Source organism: Scophthalmus maximus, chromosome 2 (genome assembly GCF_022379125.1).
Source record: "Scophthalmus maximus strain ysfricsl-2021 chromosome 2, ASM2237912v1, whole genome shotgun sequence".
In the NCBI taxonomy this organism is placed as follows: domain Eukaryota; kingdom Metazoa; phylum Chordata; class Actinopteri; order Pleuronectiformes; family Scophthalmidae; genus Scophthalmus; species Scophthalmus maximus.
In genome coordinates, this window is record NC_061516.1 from 5190586 (window position 1) to 5210220 (window position 19635).

A 19635-nucleotide genomic window follows, 5' to 3' on the forward strand; every position below is an offset into this window, starting at 1 on the left:
CAGCAGCTCCTTGTTACTGACACAATTTCGTTCTGCCTGGGGGAGACAAGGTGGGGAAAAAAACGCACAAGGGTGTATTTTCTGATCAGCTGAGAAACGCTGGGCAAGACCAGCGTCCACACCAATGTCAGATGCATCAACCTCAATGATAAACTGAAGCGAGGGATCAGGGTGAACTAATACAGGAGCTGAAGTGCATAGTATCTTAAGGTCAGGAGAGCTTTATTTACCTCAGACGTCCAGGTAAAGGGCACGTTGGGTGAAGTCAGCCTAGTCAGAGGAGTTCCGCTAATCCACTATGAAACCCCCCCCCCCCCCATATGATACTACCAAACCCAGAGCCATGTGAATGTGTAGAAATATATTTTATCAGATAAACGCTACACAGTTGCTACAGCTGGTCCTTCATTACAGTCGCAGTAATTTCTCAACAGCAGCAAATACCCATTGTAAACATACACAGTGCAAAATGACAGGAGTTACGGTGGAGAGAGGAAACAGCATATAGGATGTAACAAAAGCTTCCTCTCTCCGCACCTGGAGCTCAGGTGGATCTGGGCGTCACGCACAAACAACACACACATATTAGATGCACTTCACATTCAACATTCATGAATGCACTTGCATATAATTCCATTTTTGGTCATGCAGAAACACTTGACACACGTGAAAATGAAAGCGTACACCGACATGCAGGAGATCACATCCCTAAACCCTCCACATGTGAAGTAAACTGATACATTGATGCACTTGACTGCTCTGTACTCGTCACACCAACATTTGGCCCAAAGAAAAGAAGGACAGAAGAGAAACTAAACATAAACTGACTTTTATGTTGTATGCTGACTGACAAGCCAACATCCAAGGTTAAACAAACTCAGTTCTTTATCTTGAAGCAGTTTCTTGGAAAAATACAGTATCTGAATGAATAAACAAGTTAATCTTTAAAAAAAAAAAAAATTAAACAAAGTCATGTAGAGCAACGTCACATAAATAGTCATATGTATGTATTTCTTTTTCATGTATGTATTTGCTATTTACATGTTAAAACTACAGGTATTTAACAGTTTGCATTTAATAACTGGATCGATTGTATTTGTTTTTATTTCGACATGAACTTTTAGTCCCAGGTTCTTAAAGGTTCCTTCAGACTAGCTATGTTTCCAACGTGGTCTGAAGACTCGGGGAGATTATACAAATCGACCTGTTGTTGTATGAAAAACAGACGGCTACATATAAAGTGAGCCACCCTGCGGTGGAAACGCAGCTCTAGATTTGCTTTTTTGAAATTCGGCTTATACCTGCTGAACACAGGCAATGAAACGCAAATGTCAACAAGTGTCAAAGAATGCGGATGACATTCATCCTGTATGAGCCACGGTCCCCTTTTTAGACACATTGTGCTTTGTATGTGAACAGTAATCTGGTTTCAGCCATGATGGAAGAAAAACTCATATAATTCACTTAAGTAAAGGGGCAATATCATAGAGTAGAAATACTTGGTTACGAGTAAAAGCTGTGAAGTGTAATGAAACGGTATTATCTGGAAAATATACTTACAGTAGCAAAAGTAAAAGTATTTATTATGCAGAATGGCCGATTTTAGAATAATGTATTAGAACTATTGATGTGTAAGAATCACTTTAGTGTTTTAGCTGGTAAAAGATAGTAAAGTAATCTTAACTCATATCAAAAATAAAAAACAATAGCAATACATAATCATTTATTGGTTGATTACATTTTGTGCTATTAATATGAATCTGCCTCTGAGATGTACTGTAGTAAAACTATAAAGAAGTCGCAAATGGAAATACAATTTTGAAGTACGTGTACCACTCCCAAACTGGAGAAAAAAAGAATGGAATGTCCCTTTAACTAAATAAAAATGATGTTACAGTGTTTGGTGTAAATAGCCAAAGGTAGCACTTATTTCTCAGACTGGATCCTGCTGGTAGTATTTATTATTTTTTAGCCAGCAAATACATGAAAAGTTGTCCTGTGGATTTGACCAACTCAGGCCTTGTGTTTCATATGAGGTGTTGTTCCCCGAGTGTCTACATGTATATAGTCACATACATGGATAACAGTGGCAGTAAAGACATGCAGCTCTATTTTGAACGTAGCACTGGACAATATATTGACATAAAAAAGCGTAAAAAAAACTCAAACCACTGATGCATTGATTCCATGCAACAGCAGCATTCCCTCATGCATGCACATCTGTAACATACATTATTACCACACAAAACTTCAGGTTTATACTATGTGTTCTGTTGCCACAAGAAAACCAACGGCAGTTAAAAAAAAAAAGAGTTTTGTTTTCTCACAAGCATCTCTACAAGATTCAGAAAAATAAATTGGTGTCTTTCCAGAGTCACAAAACAAAACAAAAAACAGCTCAACACTTTTCATAATCAAAATATAAAAGAAATATATATAAGTAACATTTTTTTACATTGTTTACAGGGGGGCAGAGAGGACTAATGACACGTAGAGGTGACAGTTAGCTTGGGTTGGTCCTTCTGCGTTTGTTGGGGCTTTGTCCAGGGTCGACCTTCAGCTCACGATACTGCATCTGCGCATCAACACACACACACACACTGAATTTTATTCATCATACGACGGGACAAAGGACAGCGTGTACTGTGTGTCAGCTTGATTTTTGAATGATTATGTTTTTCTCTTCTGCTACTGTAGTGGCTTTAAATGTGTCTGGAAGTGTTGTCAGATTGTCACATGACTCTATGTTCACATTAAATTGTAAACAGTTGTAAAAATGTTGGTTATATATATATATATATATATATATATGTATATATGTGTGTATATAAAGGCAGTTATTTATTTTTATTTAACTAGTTTCTAAATGTTGTCAGGCTAATGAAGCCAAACATGCCAATTACGTAAATAACGGCCATTTGATGAGGACTTGTCATTTACACACAAGAGTGTATTCAACATTGAACATTAAAGTTTATTTTTGACAATTGTATAACAAAGAACAACAAAAATTTTTTGTAGTACACCTCACACTTCACGGTCTACACACAGCTGAGTGAGTTCCTACAGCTGAATGAACGCTGACTGGTTTTCTTTAAGGTGCTTGATGAGAGATTATGGTTTGTTACATAAGAATGCACCGTATTTATTTAGTCTTTTTACGATCATTTTAAGTTTCATTGAGGTACTACTACCTTATGAGACTCATACTGATCAAAGCATATTAAGATTGTAATTCATATACAATAAATCCCTAACTTACTTTCAAAAGGCAGTAATTGGGGATTATTTAGGGATAACTATTAGTTAAAATCCTGGTGGCTGTAGAATATGTATAGGTGCTTCTAATAGGTGCTTTAAAATGACCAATTTTCGCAGATCTTTTCAGTTTTCAGATAATTTACTGAAGAAAAATATACTATAAATCAATGTCAAAATCCTGCTTTCAAAATCCTACTCAAGTGAAAATACACAATATATATCAGCAGTAAAATTTAGTTTACTTAATTAAGTAAAAGTAGTGGTTTGGTCCCTCCGACTGATTTATTATTATCTATGAAATCATTGTATGATTAATAGTGAAGCATCACTGTGTGAGCAGCATGTTTCTGTTGTAGCTGGGAGGTGGTTTGAACTTTAGTTTTTTATTATACAGGGACACGGGACAAATCTGAGGGGTCCTCAGATAATTCTTGGCAGAGGAAAGAAGGAATAACTTACATTCACAAATTCAATTTCCATTATTGTAAACTTTTCTGTAATTTTGAGTTTTAGTTGGGGTATTGGATCTTTGGAACATTTATTGGAATAAAACCATGCGAGACGTTAAGAGGGTTAGGGTTTTTTGTTAATAACTCATACACTGCTGTTTGTACGACGTCAGGAGCTTAAAGGGTTTGAAACCACTACTCTCCTCTTTAACAACTGTTGCATTTGAAAGGCTTGTTACATCATATACTTTTAAACCGAATTGACTCAAGCTGATGAATGTAGTGGAGTAGAAAGTCCAATATTATCCTCTGAAATGAAGTGAAACTAAAGTACAGAGTAGTATGGAAATATCAAAGTCAAGTACAAGTACTTAGTTACATTAGGGTACTACTGGCGGTCAAGAACTGAACCTGTCCACAGATAGTCCTTGATAATAATAATAAAAAAAAAAAACACAATAAAAATAAATAAATAAAAACCGTTGCTTTGCTCGACAAGTTACCACGAGGTTACCCACCACTTGAACATCGGAAGGCACTCTGGACAGAAAGTCGAGAAGCTCGTTGTTATCGATCATGAACGGATTACGAAGCTTCTTGGTGAATTTGTTCACACCTGCAGAACGACAGAACACATCGTTTTGAGTGCATGTGCGTCCTCCCTGTGGCGGAGCAGGCCGGCGGCGGTGTGAAGTCAGGACTCACCCCACGCCAGGACAATGTATCGAAGAGGTACGAGGTAGAGGAGAACGGTGGCCACACATAAGGCAGTGATCGCCAACCAGCTCAGAAAAGGCACTGTCCAGTTGATGGTGCTGCAGGGGAAGAAGAGCAGAGCAGAGCGGGTGTCGCACGACAGGATGCGCGAACGAGACTGACGGGAGAACACAACCGGCTGCTTGCATCTCCAAATGATGCTCATCTACAGCTATCTGCCGATCGCCAGCTCTCCACCAAGATCCATTCGTCTCGCATTTGAATCACACAGCTCTGTGCATCTGTGATCCAAGTCCATTCGGGTCCTATGAGAGACTCTGCGATCCCCGATGTGTTTGTCGGGGCCCGGAATTTGCCTCGAGCATTTTTGGAAAAATGTGGAATTTTTTGCGGCGGATTTTTTTGGCAGTTGGTGAAAAGTGACATGTTTCTAATGGCATTCAGCTCGAGTGCCGTTCTTCGTAGCATGCTACCTTCAAATGGAACTCGGCAGCTTTTGGTCGAGACGGGGGAAAGTGAAAAGACGAGGCCGGCAGCAATATCATTAACGTTTCCCTCACATGAATCATAAAATTCAAATGCGAAACAGACTAAAAGTGAAATATCGTAACATCCAACAAAAAATGAACTTCTCTGCTATCTGGCATTTCTGAAAATCATCCTCAGCCTCATCTGAAAATATACATTGTGCTTGTGTAATGCACAAAAACTGTGTACACTCCCTCACTCATTTGTCACCATGTAATATGTCAATGTGCAGACAAAACGCAGCAGCTCCTCACTTCTATCCATAGTAAATAATTATCCTACTAGGGGGTCTCACTCCAAACATTATGCAGAATTCACGAACACAAAGCAAAACTATGTCGCTGCTGTCTAATTTCAATGCTTATTCACTCCAAGCATTTTGAAAACAATAAAAGCTGGATACAAAATCATGGACCGCCGCCGTGTTACCCACTTCTTTATCCTCTCTCCGTAAGACGCTGCCTCGTCCAGGGCACTCTGCACGCTGACGAACACATCCTGGATGGCGTACAGTTTATCCATGAAGCCCTTGGGCTCCGATTCCTGACAACGAAAAGAAAAAGGGGTAAAGCTCAGACTTTGCTCAGATATGCGTGCACATCTGTTCTACGACAACACTACCTTTTCCTCTTTATCCTCCTCTTCATCCTCCCATTCGAACGTGGCGTCCGTTGACTGCAACAGAAGAAAGACGCGTGTGACTGGTGCACCGTTTGAAACACACATACTTGGATGTCGTCACACTTCTTGATGTACTTGAAATAATTTGGATAGAAAAGATGCGACTGCATACGATCCAAATGTAACACCAGACAGTCGATTTCCGTCGCTTCCTCTCACCTCCTTGTGAAAACTGATTAAAGTGCTTTGTATTGAGTTTTCCGCAGGTCTACGCTGCCCTCTGCTGGACAATAGATGTGATGTGATTTTAATGTGCAATTAATTATTCATAACACAGTAAATGCATACTGGAAAATATAATGTCTTGCACTTTATTTCTTTGTTTGAGAATTTGCTTTTGATTTTTGAGATATTGTATGATTTTTTTTTATCATATCAACATGGTGCAATTAAAGTGATTTGTTTTTGATTTGATATGACCACATGTTGTGTATATTTGCTTGAGGTTGCTGGTCTTTTGTTCAACATTTGCTCCATTCTCCTTCTTTTTACCTTTTATTCTCATGTCTGTCCTTTCTTTTCATTTTACGTGTATAGAGTCATTTATCTACTTACATTTTTGATTGATTGATTGATTTTGTTTTTTTTAACCAAGATGCTCGATATGAATATTGGTTTAGCACTGAGGATCTGTTGGCTCTCCTCTGCACAAATTCAAAATCTGTCTTCTTTGTTTTCTCACCACGTCAGCCGTGTCCCTGCTTGAGGAGAAGACGTAGTTCCACGCCAGCAGCAGCAGCAATGCCAGCGGCAGCATGTAGAGCTCGAAGTTCCACACCACCACCACAAACAGCTGAGAGGAGAGAGACAAGTCCAACAGGTCGTGCGATTCAACCGAAACGTCTCATTTGTCTTTTGACCTACATGTTCCCCGCTTGGAAGATCACGAGAGGAACGGGTGCAGGACAAGATGTCAGTGTATTTCCATACCACAAAGGAGACGATGCTCCTCTGTGCAGACTCCCACTCGAAGCAGCTGTTGATGTACGTCCCGTAGCTGATCAGGACCATGACGCACTTCTTCACACGGTTAAAATTCTGCTGGAGCAACTGAAAAGACACAAAGTACGTTATTTCTATTATTTTAAACTAGTGCCCGACCGATATTATCGGCCAACCTATAATATGTAACCCATATGAGCCTTTCACAGACATATATCGGCATCAGCGCTTATGTTAACCGATATTAAATCTTTAATTGTACAGAATAAACAATGTAGAAAGAAAATGTGCATTATGCTTCCATTTTACGTTGTATAAATTAATTCAAGTCCTGCAAATTTGGTTGTATTTGAGTTTTCTTTTTATTTACAGTGATGTGTGATAAAGTTTATGGCTAAACTAAAATATCATTATCTTTAATTAGCTTGTCAGTCCTCTATGAAGCAAAGTCTTCACTCATCTGATCATAATCCTACACATAGTATAAGTGTACCTGTTTGGAGACTTTTGGCTCTTCCTCGATATATTTCTGTTCTGCGGGGACCACAGTCCTCAGAGCAGCTTTGACCTGAGGACAAAGAAGAACACACTCGTGTGACTGAGGCCAGGTATCACAGCAGCTGTTGAACTTTCACCTTTTAGATAATACAACATCATCCCTTCATCACAATGTCCTATTAGACATTTGTGAGAAATTTTGCCGCAGACCCTTTATTCTTGAATCTAAACGACCACTTGTGCCAAATTTGTAGAGAAATCCTCAAGGCGCTCCTGATATGAATGATATGACATATATGATAAGTGAAAGGGGCCAACCAAATTTGAAGAAGGTGTTCCTGAGATATAATGAACATAATGCACAGCTTTCACCCGAGTGGAGGTATAATGACTTAAATTCAGCGGTGTAAAACTGTACTCCAACCTTTAACAGAGTCCCGCCGACTCACCTCCCTGACCAATCGCGAGTCAGCCGCAGCTGTCAATCACGTTGTCTCACCCAGAACTCCCTAACTACCCTCACTTTTGGAAGCTGTCACGTCGTCCCATCTTATATATACCAACCATACACTGCTTAGGCCAAGCGGGTTCTAAATAACTGGTTTAATCTTGAACAGTGTTTTGCATTTTCTAGGGGTTATTATGTGTGGTATAAAATCTTAATCTGAAAGGAAAAAGTAACAATAGCGGTCAAACAAATGTCGTGTGAGGACAACATTTCCCTCTGGAATGTGGTGGAGTACAAGTAAAGCAGCTGACAATGAAAATGACCACAGAATATTATTTAAGTACGTCACTTTGATCCACCAGCAGCCTCTGTTCAGGGATTGTTGTTATCATCCACCTCCTGCGATCCGGTCACAAGTGGACGGCTCTGAGGTCGTAGGTCCAGACCTGGCATTAGACTTGTGTCTCCGGTGAGCACTGCGATCAGATCTAACTTTCCTGCCCTTGTTGCAAATAGACAAGTAAATCATTTCCCTTCATATAATCTTATTTTCATCCAGTGAGGCTATGCAGGAGAGACAGAGAGACAGAGAGAGAAGGGCGAGGAGGGGCTGAGAGAATAATGCTCTGTGTGCAGCTCTACAATGAAATGAAAGTTGTCTGATTTGAAATAGTAAAAATATTGAAAATCAACAAGTGGTGTTAATGTCGTGGCCCCCGAATAAATCAACGCATGTGAAAAATACTCTTGGTTCATTATGAAAGTGTGGCGGCTCGTGGGACGCCAGCTGAGTGGGCGGTCCTTCCTTGTGGCCCGGGACACATTTAAGTTCGCGCAGCTCAAAGAATGTTGACGCGCGTGTGATCGGACCTCAAATGTGTCTCGGTCCTCTTGTGGTCGGATGTTAGTACCAGGTCTGAACGGGGTCTCATCAGTCCCCCCCCCCCCCCCCCCCCCCCCCCCACACACACACACACACAGATGGGTACTCACGGTGTTGTAGACGACATCGATCTCTAGGTAGATGACTCCTTTGGTCGGACCCGTCAGCTCCTTGTTCTTTAACGTGTAGCTCTTCTGCTCCCCGTTACGGATCTGACGGAAACAAATGACGGTTCGGGTTTGGACTTGGACACTTCAAGGTTTTCAAGCAGTTGAACACTTTTTTGGGGGATTTGTTTTACTATATGAACAGAAACACTAACTGCTCTTACAAACGTCGTGCATGAATTTCAGTTATCATTTATGGAACCTGGCCACACTGTATCTCAGTGAATAAGTACGTGTGCTTAATTGTGAATCGATACATTTATCGTCTACTAATTACCAAAAATCACAGTTCCCGTGCTCTGAATAAGAACTTCCGTGAACCATCAGAAGTCTACATGAGTCAGGTGACGTGCGAGCATTTTGGACTTCCGTTGTCGCTGCTCTCTCACTCTCAACGGCTCTGGTTTTCTCCATCCTCTCCAAAACATGATGAAGTAGCCTATAAGATGCGCTTTCTGTAGTCCATCTTCGGAAATGTGTAGTTTCACCACCGCAGACGCACGTCAATAACATCCGCCGGCACATAATGACGTCGTTTGGTGTAAGAGGAGTCGTATTCTCTTAGCACCGCTGGTGGCTTTCCTGGCAGTCCTATGAATCCTCCTTACACCTTTCCTTGACCCGTATTATGTTTTCCATTGAGGTTAAGGATAAGTGGTTAGGAGAAGGTGATAGAAAGGACCTTCTGAATCCAACCTCTCTCTCCTCCTCTCTCTTGCTGCCCACCTCTTTTTTTCTCCATGGTCGCCAAGTGCTTCCTCATTGTGGGAACTGTAACTCTGTAACTTAAAGTGCCTTGAGACAATGTACAGCATGTTGTGATTTGGCACTATACAGATACATTGAATTGAATTGAACGGGACACATGACGTCCCTGAGGGCCCGCGAGTCGAGCTGCTGCTCAGGTTTGCTCAGCTTGTTCCTTCATTATCATTAAAATCCTTCATTAGTTAGAATACACTTAAAATAGTTATAAAAATGCGACTTATAACTGGATAAAAATTCCACGAGGCCCTTGACAGGCGACCAAATGAAACGCGCCGTTACCTCAATGAGAATGACACAGTTGTCCGGGTTTGAAAATACAACGTAAGAACACAACTGAGCAACAAATATTACACAGGCCTAGTCGATTTTAGATAGGAAAGTTTAGAAATTTACATGTCATACCTTTAAAACCAACAGGAGGTATACTTGTAGTTTTTTCTGTCTTTTGCACTCACATGTAATAAGGGGATGGCGACTTTTCCCAGGAAGTCAGCGCTCCGGTCTCTGTCCTCGTCGAACACTGTCACCTCCAGCACCGAGTGGATGTCTTTCACGTTACTGAAGAGAAGACAGACACGACGGGGAGAGCGGATAAATGACCAGGTCGGACTAATCTATAATTATCAGCCACCAAGTGACATCCATTCATTCGTTTCCAGAAGGGTGCGAAGTTCCTCATAACCCGTTAAAGAGCTGCCAGCTACACATGTTAGTTCACCTCAAAGGCGAGAAGTTGGGCTATATTCCAATAAATATACCACTTTCCTTTTTTTCCGACCCTTTAAAATAGCACCTTCCTACCCATGGGACAGTTTGGCTCCAGTTGCTTTACTTCTCCTTCCCTTGACAAATTCCACATTGTAATCCCTTACATCACAGCAACTGGGAGACAAAAAGCTACTTTGATTCAGTATCTCTTACGCTCCAAATCCAAAAATGTACCTTTCTAAGGAGACCAGGGTTATGGCTGTCATCCAAAGGATTGAAGAATATTAACTGCTCTTTATTTTGCGTACATCATTTCTACTAACGGGTTAGTAAAACATAGAAAAAAACAGATGAATGTCTACTGAGGGTCACTCACAAGGTGAAGACTTTGTTCCACTCTGGACTGAGGTTCTTGTAAACAGTGTGTGTCTGTAGTCTGTCGTTGTTCAGCTCCAGCACACAGAAAGGGTCGCTCTTACCTTAGGAAAACAAAGTTACTGAGCATAACACTTTGCGTTTCAATCACAGACCGTTCAGTACATTACAAGCTATTTCAAGCATAGTAGCAAATGTGGGATGAGCGAGAGGAGACAATGTTAATACCAGTTACATCTGCCGCCATGAGGCCTTCTGCTCTCGTCACCTTGACCTGCACTATACCCACATCTCTCACGTTAGAGAACGACTTCGTCGCGCCCTGGAGGAGGGAAGAAGGGCACACGACTTTGTACTCTGGCAACTTTTAAGCGCTATATTTGCTTAAGTCACTAGAGTGCTGCCTACGTATCGTTTGAGTATCTCCGCGCGTTCCTGCGGGTCGTCCAGCGGCGTGACGGACAGGTCAGCTATGGAGACGTGGGCCGAGGCGGTGAGCGTGACCAGCAGCACCACGAAGCCCCGGGACTCCTCCAGCGGTAGCTCCAGGCGATGGGTCTGCTCTTTGGCCAGAGCAGAGAGGGCCAGCTGGCAGCTGGGCAAGAAGCACGGTGTACACATTGAGCTCACGGGCTACTGAACATGTTTAATTGATAATGTAGGATTTCAATTACTGGGTACAGACATTTTGCAAGGATTTGTCTCTGTATATGAAGTGATAGTGACATGGTGATATTTCTTGTTGGGAAGACGTAAAGCTCAGTCAAAAGACACAAAATAACCACAAAACAACCAGACTGACCGCCCGATGAAGTCATCTCTCTTGCCGGTGTCTTTGTCCCACACTGTGATCTCCAACACTCCTCCTGTCTCCTCAAACAGGTGCAGGTCGAACTGCTCCCTCCACTGTGGACTCAGGGTCTTTTGCACAGTCTGAACACCGCACACACACAAATGGAAACAACAGAAACAAGAGTAACAATGATATCGTCAAATGTGAAAATGCACCATCACACGGAGGAAGGGGCGGACAGACCTTGCTCCTGTACTTCTGATGCCCCAGTCTGAACTTGACATACGGGTCGCTCAGGCCGTTGGGGTCCATAGGCGTCAGGTTCCGACCTTCGATCAGCGCGATGTTCACAATCCCTCGCCAGAGCTGGGATTTCCGATGCATCTCCGAGAGACGCATTGACTGCTGCTGCTGGTCGACACACACAAACACACACACACACACACAAACACACACACACACACACACACACACACGCACACTTTTATTTATCATGTGACAGGACAAAGGACAGCGTGTATGTCAGCTTGATTTTTGAATGGTAACGTATTTCTCGTCTGCTACTGTAGTTTGTAGTTTAAACTAGGGATGTCCTGATCCAATCTCAACGATCGGTATGGGGGGCCGATCAAGGCATTTTTTAAACTGATCCGGATCAGCTTTATTGAGCATGAACCAAGGCCTGATCCTTCGTTTCACATCAGATGCAAGCGAGCATAATACGAGAGAGCAGATCGACACCACGAGCATAAAAACATACTTGTGAGGAGCGTTTCTGCTCCGCACGCGCAGGGCAGACAGAAAAAGACTCATTGCATAACCTAGTTATTTGCGATTAGCCATGGACCATTTTTCTGCAACCGTATTTAATGCTGCGTTCCAATATACCTCGGAACTCGGACCGGATCGGGCTCAGGGTCGAAAAAACTGGATCAGGACGTTCCTAGTTTGAATGTGTGTGGAACCCTTGTCAGATTGTCACATGAAACAAATGAAACAACTATGACACTAAATTACAAAATGATGGTAATGGAGACTATCAGAATTAATTTGTCACAACAGAAACTTATATCTACTGTATTTATGTAAAGGCTATTATTTAGTGTTATTCAAGTTTCTAAATGTCGTCAGGCCAATGAAACCAGTAAATATGACAATTACTGAAATGATGACCATTTGATGAGGATTCGCCTTTTGCACACTAAAATGTATTGAACATGGAACATTAAAGTACATTTTTGACAATAGTATGACAAAGAAAAAACTACTTTTCTAGCTTTTTCTAGTTCACCTGACACTTCACGGTCTACACACAACTGAGGGAACCACGAGTTAAGATTTTCTTATCAAGTGTTGAATGTGTTTAGTTCACTGAACCAATCAAATTAATTGTGAATCACTTACTGTACATTCATGTGTCTAAGGTATTTACTGAGTAATTATGTTTTAAAATCCCAAAACCCCAACTCACTGTCTTTTCTTTATTAGCCATTATAGAGCACTTATTAATGTTGCATTCTGTAGGAACATTCTACAACCACTAGGGTATTAACTAGGAGTGTTCCCTAAATATCCTCCCAATTACTGCTTATTGATAGTAAGTAATGTGTTCATTATTTACAATTTTAATATGTTTTTCCAGCTTGCTTGATATACCACACCCTGCCTGAGATGAGTCAGGTACTTTAGAATAAAATTACTTTATTTAGGGTGCTTGGAAGTTCACCTGGGTACCCATTATCATCCCCCATTCTCTAGCCCATATCATGCTAGACTCTGTGCTCTCCTTAATAAAATAATGTAAGAAAACATTACATTGTAGTGTGCTATAGTGGATTTACTAAGTGTCAGGAGGCGGCAGCTTTAGAATGGAGAAACTGTGTGTGTGTTGATAAGTGAAAAGCAAGACCTGACTTTGGAATGAGTAACATATTCTGAGTTAGAAAGACTTCATTTACAGACATTGTCAACACTTGTAGTTTTGTGTTTTGTTACATAAGAGGGACCATATTTATTAAGTCTTTTTATGAGATAATTTTAAGGTACTGTTACCTTTCAAGACCCGTACTGATCAAAGCATATTAAGATTGTGATTCATATACAATAAATTCCTTACTTACTTTGGGGGTTATTGAGGGAAAACTCTTAAAACTCTCTAAAATTCTGGTGGCTGTAGAATATGGTCATGCAGAATACAAAACTAACAGGTGCTTTAAAATGACTAGTAAAGAGTTTATTTCCTAATATACCTCTTAATTAACAACTACAGCAGATTGATTTGTCATTTAAACGCTGACAAATGTGTCAATATCAAAAGAACAAATTCATTCTATATCAATTTGATTACTATATTTTAATTATTTATTAATTATTTATTGAGATTGATAACTGAACTATGTTTTAAAGTTAAAAACATATCACCAATGTTTGGTTTAAGTGTTACCTACTCTGGAGTTATTATTATTACTAGTATAATATTACAGTAATAATTGGTGATGGCAAATTTACTCAGTCCACCTTATTGACATGAAAATAACTACAGGGGATATTTTAATCCCTTATTTTTACACTCAAGTCAATTTTGCATATTTTTGATAAGAAAACTACATTTGAAGAAGTGAGCTGGATCATTTTAGCCTGATAACACCATGTTAACCTGGATTGTGCAAAGTTTGAAGAACAGGGCGGCAGTTAAAGGCAGTGGATGGAAATGACACCAGGAACAACAGCAATCAACAGGATCTCAATACACAACATGTTTGATGCTCAGTTGTACAGTGCAACATGAACACAAAAAAAACTTTTGACACAAGATGAAAAAAGTCAAACAAGGCTCTACAATTATGAACATATAAACAAAACATTGCCAGGAAGGTGGTGAGCATGAAGGACAGTTACGAATGCACACGACAACGATAACGACGGCGACTTACCTTGGTGGATCGTTTCCAGGACCTCCTGAGCAGCATGGTCTGAATATACATTAAAATACATTATTTCAACTGACTCCTGTGGAGTGGGAAAAGACTAATGGTGCAGCTAATGTGGTTATAACACGGAAACAAGAAAAATAAGTCCAAATGCTCTTCCCTGTAAAATTTAATTATTTTTAATTTGGGGGGGGGGGGCAAATAGCACAACCACAAGGAGCTAAAACAAGCGATGAAGAGGAGGTGCAGCGCTTCAGTTATGCTCCATGAATAAAGCATCTAGACAGAGATTGTAACAGTGAAAAATGCGCTCTACCAGAACTGAATATTCATTACTTTGGCCTTGCTTTAATGGGACTTTAAAGAAACAGAGCTCTGCACTCTCTGTGTGTGGACTCTCCTGTTTCTGATCAACTTCCCCGCATGTTTGTCTCTTTCTTTGTCATTTGCTGATTATCTCTCTCCTCCTCTCTGACTGGAGCTGCGGCACAGAAAAGACTTGGCCAGTGAATAATTTTCTTAGTGCTAAGCATGGGCGTGGGAAGTAGGAGTGCAGGTTGCTGCAGCACCCCCTGTTGGAAGGCCAACTTTACAACACTTTTTGCCAAATGCAAATTTGAAGACTTGAGGAAGTTTTGGAAAACAAATAGTAACAATGAATTGTTACTAGTTATTAAGACAACGCTAAACATCATGACATCACGTACTGCACGTCAGCTAGTGTACCATTCAAAGTTGTTAGCTATCACAATGGCACAGCAAAGATTTTCAGCAAACTCATACAATTGTTTTCTGTGCCTGCTTATAGCAGTGGCCTCATCAGAGCAATCATCCTCCAACTTGCGGTGATTAAAAACACGGTTGCGGCAGTCCACTTATCGTACGATTCATAAATATGAACTCAATCATTTTTATTGACCTCAATAACAGCCGTTGTGTCCACATGCGTGTTTGTTGACATAAGAATGAATGTCAACAACAGTCCAGCAAGTCTTGCTGCTTCTGTCCTCTGATCTGTTCTTGTCATATGATTATTCAATTACTGGTTTGGTCTATAAAATGTCAGAAATATGGATTTCTTAATGTCTTCAAATTGCTTCTTTTGTCTGAGACCTAAAGGAGAAGTCTAAACTTTGGATAACATTTCTCTCAGCAGCAACACAAGTCGTGTAGGTCCAAAATATACTACGAGATCACATGATTCAGTATCAAAAAATAATATTGTTTATCGCGATCATTTCTGAGACAATATATCGTGCAACAAAAAGTAGTTATCGTGACAGGCCTAGGCCTAGGAAACCATCTTACTCTGATACTAATGAAAGACATAGTGTTTGTAACAAAGTGACCTAAGTAAAAATATGAAATCTAGACTGCATATTTATAATAAGAAGGACTCCTGTATTCAAGCTGTATCTAGATATGATTTTAACTTGATCACATTTGCGGCTGGTATTATGTGTCTCCAGTGTACACATTGAGATCTGATCTCTCCGTTCAGCTGACGTCACTTCCTCCACTTCTTTGTGCAGGTTTCAAAAAACAAACACACAAAAAAAATTTGAAGACGAAGAATTTAGACGAAAAGGCTTATTAGTTTTAGTCACATTTTAGTCATGTTTATTCTTCATAGTTGTAGTCGAGGACAACTGAAAATGTTTTAATCTACGAAAAGTCATTACATTTTAGTCAACCTTTAGTCAAAATGTTTTCTCTATTCAAAGGATTTAAATGAGGCTTGAAATCAAGGTTGTATCAAGTGGTGAAATTCATAAAAAACATTTCACACGAAACACCTTTACTTGTGTAATGTCTGGATTAATTACCTCAGTCTTCCTCTTCTTCAAAGAAATGAAGTTCATTTTCAGACATATAATTTATATATAAGGGCAGCAGAGAGGCTATACTCTCCACAGCTTGACACGTTGTTCATGCTGCTAATAAGTCAAGAAATCTGTCTGTCTCTGTGTGTGTGTGTGTGTCTGTCTGTCATATCTTGAGAGCCGTTCATCCTATCAGTCTCACACTTGTCATATGTGTTGTGTGGGGACCAAGAAAGTGCGGTGCTGAATTTGGACACGTGTTAAGTTCAGTGTTGATACATTTTGAGTAAACTGTTAATCAGTGCTCTGGAGCAGCGGCAGTAAAGACGTAAAGACGTTACGACCTGTTACAGAGGGCCACATTGAGATCAGTGGTGAGAGGAAAATGTATACAACAGTGTTATGTTTGTCTTCCCTTTAAGAGCTGCTGGGGAAAGATGAAACCTAAAGCTATATGAAAACCAGCAAACTAACTCAAATTAAAAATTGGATTAGAGGCTATAAAGATAAACTACAGCAAATGATGGCCTGATAAATGAGACTCTGACCATTAGATGGCATAAACTAATTTGCTCTCTGAGGAAAAAGCTCCTCACTTGGCTAAGAGGTAAAGGAGGAAGGGGTCAGTCAGGGCGCAGCTATAGGAAGTCACTAAGATCCTAATCATAACTACACTCACTTTGTTCACATACGGCTTCCACAGATACATCTTTACCTCCTTCTGCTGCAGGAAACAGAAAGATCATTATCACTGCCTGAAAAAAATTCAATAGTAAACAAAACAATAGTGCCTTTTCTTACACACCTACACAAGTACATTTTCTCAAGTAATATACTAATTATAGTTCCACTCCGAAACTAGTAGCAGTACACTCTTAGTGATTTACTAGTTACTTTTCAAATGAAGATTTTACATTTGAAACTTAATGTGTTCCATGTAGCCTCAAAATGCAGTTTATGGTGTACTGTAGATGATTGAAGTGATTACAGCATTTTTGCAGTATGTGGTATTCCCAAGTGCCAATACACACTGTGACGTCACCAATGGGTTTGTGAACTGCTGTTATTAAAAACTTCTTGTTTAGCATTTTGCCCAGCGCCATCTTGTTTTTTGAAACCAGAAGTAACCATATTTGGATTAGTTATAAATCAAGTGAGAAGTCTGGGACCTCTCCGTTCATTTTCGATTTCCAACAGGTGTTACCAATGGACGCAGACCAAAATGCCTCTGGCCACAATTGGATAGACTTGGATAGATGCCTGCGTCCCAGGCTATAGAAACTGACTTTGTAACCAGTAAGTCGCCATCTCCTGGTGATTCCAGAGAATACAGGTTTCAGGGACTTCCGTATTGGCTTAATTTTCCGGACCTGGTGACTACGTCCATTTCAATATACAGTCTTTCGGTATTTCAAGTTAGAACAGCCACAGAACTACAGTTCACCAGAGTGCAACCAAAACAATCACAAAAGAAAGAAAGCGAGAGGTTGGCAGGGGGATATAATCCCCCGTCTACGTACCGTTGAGTCTCGTCGCTCCTCTATGGGACTGTCTTTAGGCGTCAGGGTGACGGCGAGTTCCAGGGAGCCCAGGTCCTCACAAGGGTACTGCGGGTCCTTCAGCACTAGAGTTACAGGTATCGTCCTGTAGCACACAGGTATGAATCACAATCAACTCTACTCTACCATATTAAATACAATGTTTGACAATTTAGGAACTTTGCTCATTGACTTTCTTGTTTGAGAGAAGCTCAAGAGCACTCTGGTGTCAGTAAGTTAAGTATGGAGTTACAGACAAGAGGCAGAAACTTTAGCTTAGCATAAAAGCTTGAGACAAAAGCTTGTCTGTGTGTGTGCTAGAGCATGAGCATTTTTTTCCCAGGGCAAAGTTACAAACAAAATTAATGCAAAGATGTGAATAGCTGCAAATGGATGGATGAAAAATTCACGGAGGACAACTTTTACTGTTACAATCTGCGGACATGCAGAGCTGTTCGATTCAACGTCTGTACTTTATAGAGACAGAAGATTAAGGGGAAAAGCCAGAGAAACGGGCACGATCAGGTAAGTTAAGAAAATATCTGTAACATGAATTCCAGCTATCAGTTCTAATTTACCAGAAACCCAGTTAATAGGGCTGGGAATCTTTGGGTGTCTCACAATTCGATTCGATTCCGATTCTTGGGGTCAATTTATCCAGCTGTGCAGCAGTTATTTGTAACAATCTTCAAATCCGCCATCGATAACTTCCATTCATCGGCTTCAGAGTGAAACATCTTGTGATAGCCACACCACCATTTACGTGCTAGTGTGGCTTTCATACATAATTCTGGTTTGCTCAACACCAGACTCAAGCTGCCAGGCATCTGTGATGTAGTGAGCGGTAAATGTGACGAAGGACTAGGTTGCTCTTGATGTCCATATATCACAGGTAATAGCTACCTTGGTGGCTTTAGTCAAGGCCTCCGCCACTTTTGTTTTTGTCTCTTCGTAAAGCTGAGGCACCGCATTCCCAGAAAAAAACTTAGGCGACGGTATGGCATACTTCGGCTCCATTGTCTGGATTATAAATCTAATCCCTTCATTCTCGACTATGCGGAAGGGACGCGTGTCCTTTGAGATGAAACAGGCAATGGATTAGGGATTCTTTTCTTTTGCCCGTTCAGAGTTGGCTATAAGTTTGCTAAAGTAGTGCAGTGTGGGTTAGTTGGCTGCTGGTGTTGATCCCCGCCGCTCCTCAACTCCGGGTGATGGCGTATGATGTGAGCCCGGCCGTTCGTAGTGTTGTCAAGGTACTTGACTTTCATTTTGCAAACCTTGCATATTGAATGATTCATGTCCAGCTCCGGTTGTAAAATCCAAAGTGTGCCCAAACACTTGCCTTCAATGACGAAGGGGCTGGCTAGTTTTCTTGCTGCTCCATTTGGCATTTTAAAGAGTCAAACTAAGCGCTAGCGTTAGCAGTGACTGACTAGCCAGTGGCTTGCTGCAACGGTGTTCCACGGAAGTTGCGAAGTGCGCACGGTGAGACGTGGCAAGTTATGAATCAATTAAAATCTTGGAAGATAAAAAATCGCAATTTTTACATGAATCAATTTTTTGCCCACACCTACCAGTTAGCACTAGTTAATAAATTCTGCCGGTACTCCCCTCAAACAATCCAGCAGCTGAATTGCGTAATTTGATTAGCGCAAAAGGGAAACCCATCTGGGAAGGGACCAAAAAATGATACCCAATGGTAGCATTAATGTCATGAGGGTAACATACTGTACCTGTGCTGCTCCAGAGACTCCAGGTAGAGGTAAGCAGAACCCATGAAGTCGTCTTGTAAGCCGAAGTCATAGTCAAATACCTACAGAGGAGCAACAAAAGCATCTCCACTGACTCTTATGCTCATTAATAAAAGCAAATGGAAAAGCTTTTTTTTGCTGTGTGTGTGTGTCCAAGCCTTTACCTTGATATTCAAAGGTTCACTCAGACTATCCATTATTACAGTCGTCTTCTCATCCCACACAGGGTTGAGGTTTTTGTGGATGGTTTTGCTTCTAAACACATCCTTATTAGCCAGTCTGATCTTGACATATGGATCACTGCTGCCTAAAATGACAAAAAACAAGCTGTGATGGATCCATTAAAGCAAGATAGAAATGAAAAGTCATCTATAG

At 40.7% G+C, this 19635-nt stretch overlaps 1 protein-coding gene across 7 annotated transcripts in view; it reads right to left on the reverse strand.

Moving 5' to 3' along the window:
- Positions 1-346: 346 nt before the first annotated feature.
- The window catches only part of mctp1b (multiple C2 domains, transmembrane 1b), a 34194-nt gene continuing 14905 nt past the window's right edge, over positions 347-19635 (reverse strand). For 2 of the 7 annotated variants that reach the window (XM_035625223.2, XM_035625229.2), the window contains exons 3-22: positions 19425-19567; positions 19243-19322; positions 17492-17615; positions 16651-16695; positions 14152-14190; positions 11462-11629; positions 11228-11358; positions 10834-11020; positions 10654-10747; positions 10427-10529; positions 9798-9900; positions 8518-8619; positions 7072-7146; positions 6567-6686; positions 6319-6429; positions 5577-5630; positions 5389-5498; positions 4416-4525; positions 4229-4326; positions 347-2575 (exon numbers count right to left, since the gene is read on the reverse strand). In XM_035625223.2, coding sequence (XP_035481116.2) covers positions 2504-2575; positions 4229-4326; positions 4416-4525; positions 5389-5498; positions 5577-5630; positions 6319-6429; positions 6567-6686; positions 7072-7146; positions 8518-8619; positions 9798-9900; positions 10427-10529; positions 10654-10747; positions 10834-11020; positions 11228-11358; positions 11462-11629; positions 14152-14190; positions 16651-16695; positions 17492-17615; positions 19243-19322; positions 19425-19567 — 2069 coding nt within the window. In that variant the 3' untranslated portion in view covers positions 347-2503. The remainder of the gene's footprint in view (positions 2576-4228; positions 4327-4415; positions 4526-5388; positions 5499-5576; positions 5631-6318; positions 6430-6566; positions 6687-7071; positions 7147-8517; positions 8620-9797; positions 9901-10426; positions 10530-10653; positions 10748-10833; positions 11021-11227; positions 11359-11461; positions 11630-14151; positions 14191-16650; positions 16696-17491; positions 17616-19242; positions 19323-19424; positions 19568-19635) is intronic. The other 5 variants (XM_035625224.2, XM_035625226.2, XM_035625225.2 and 2 more) reach the window with 5 other exon arrangements.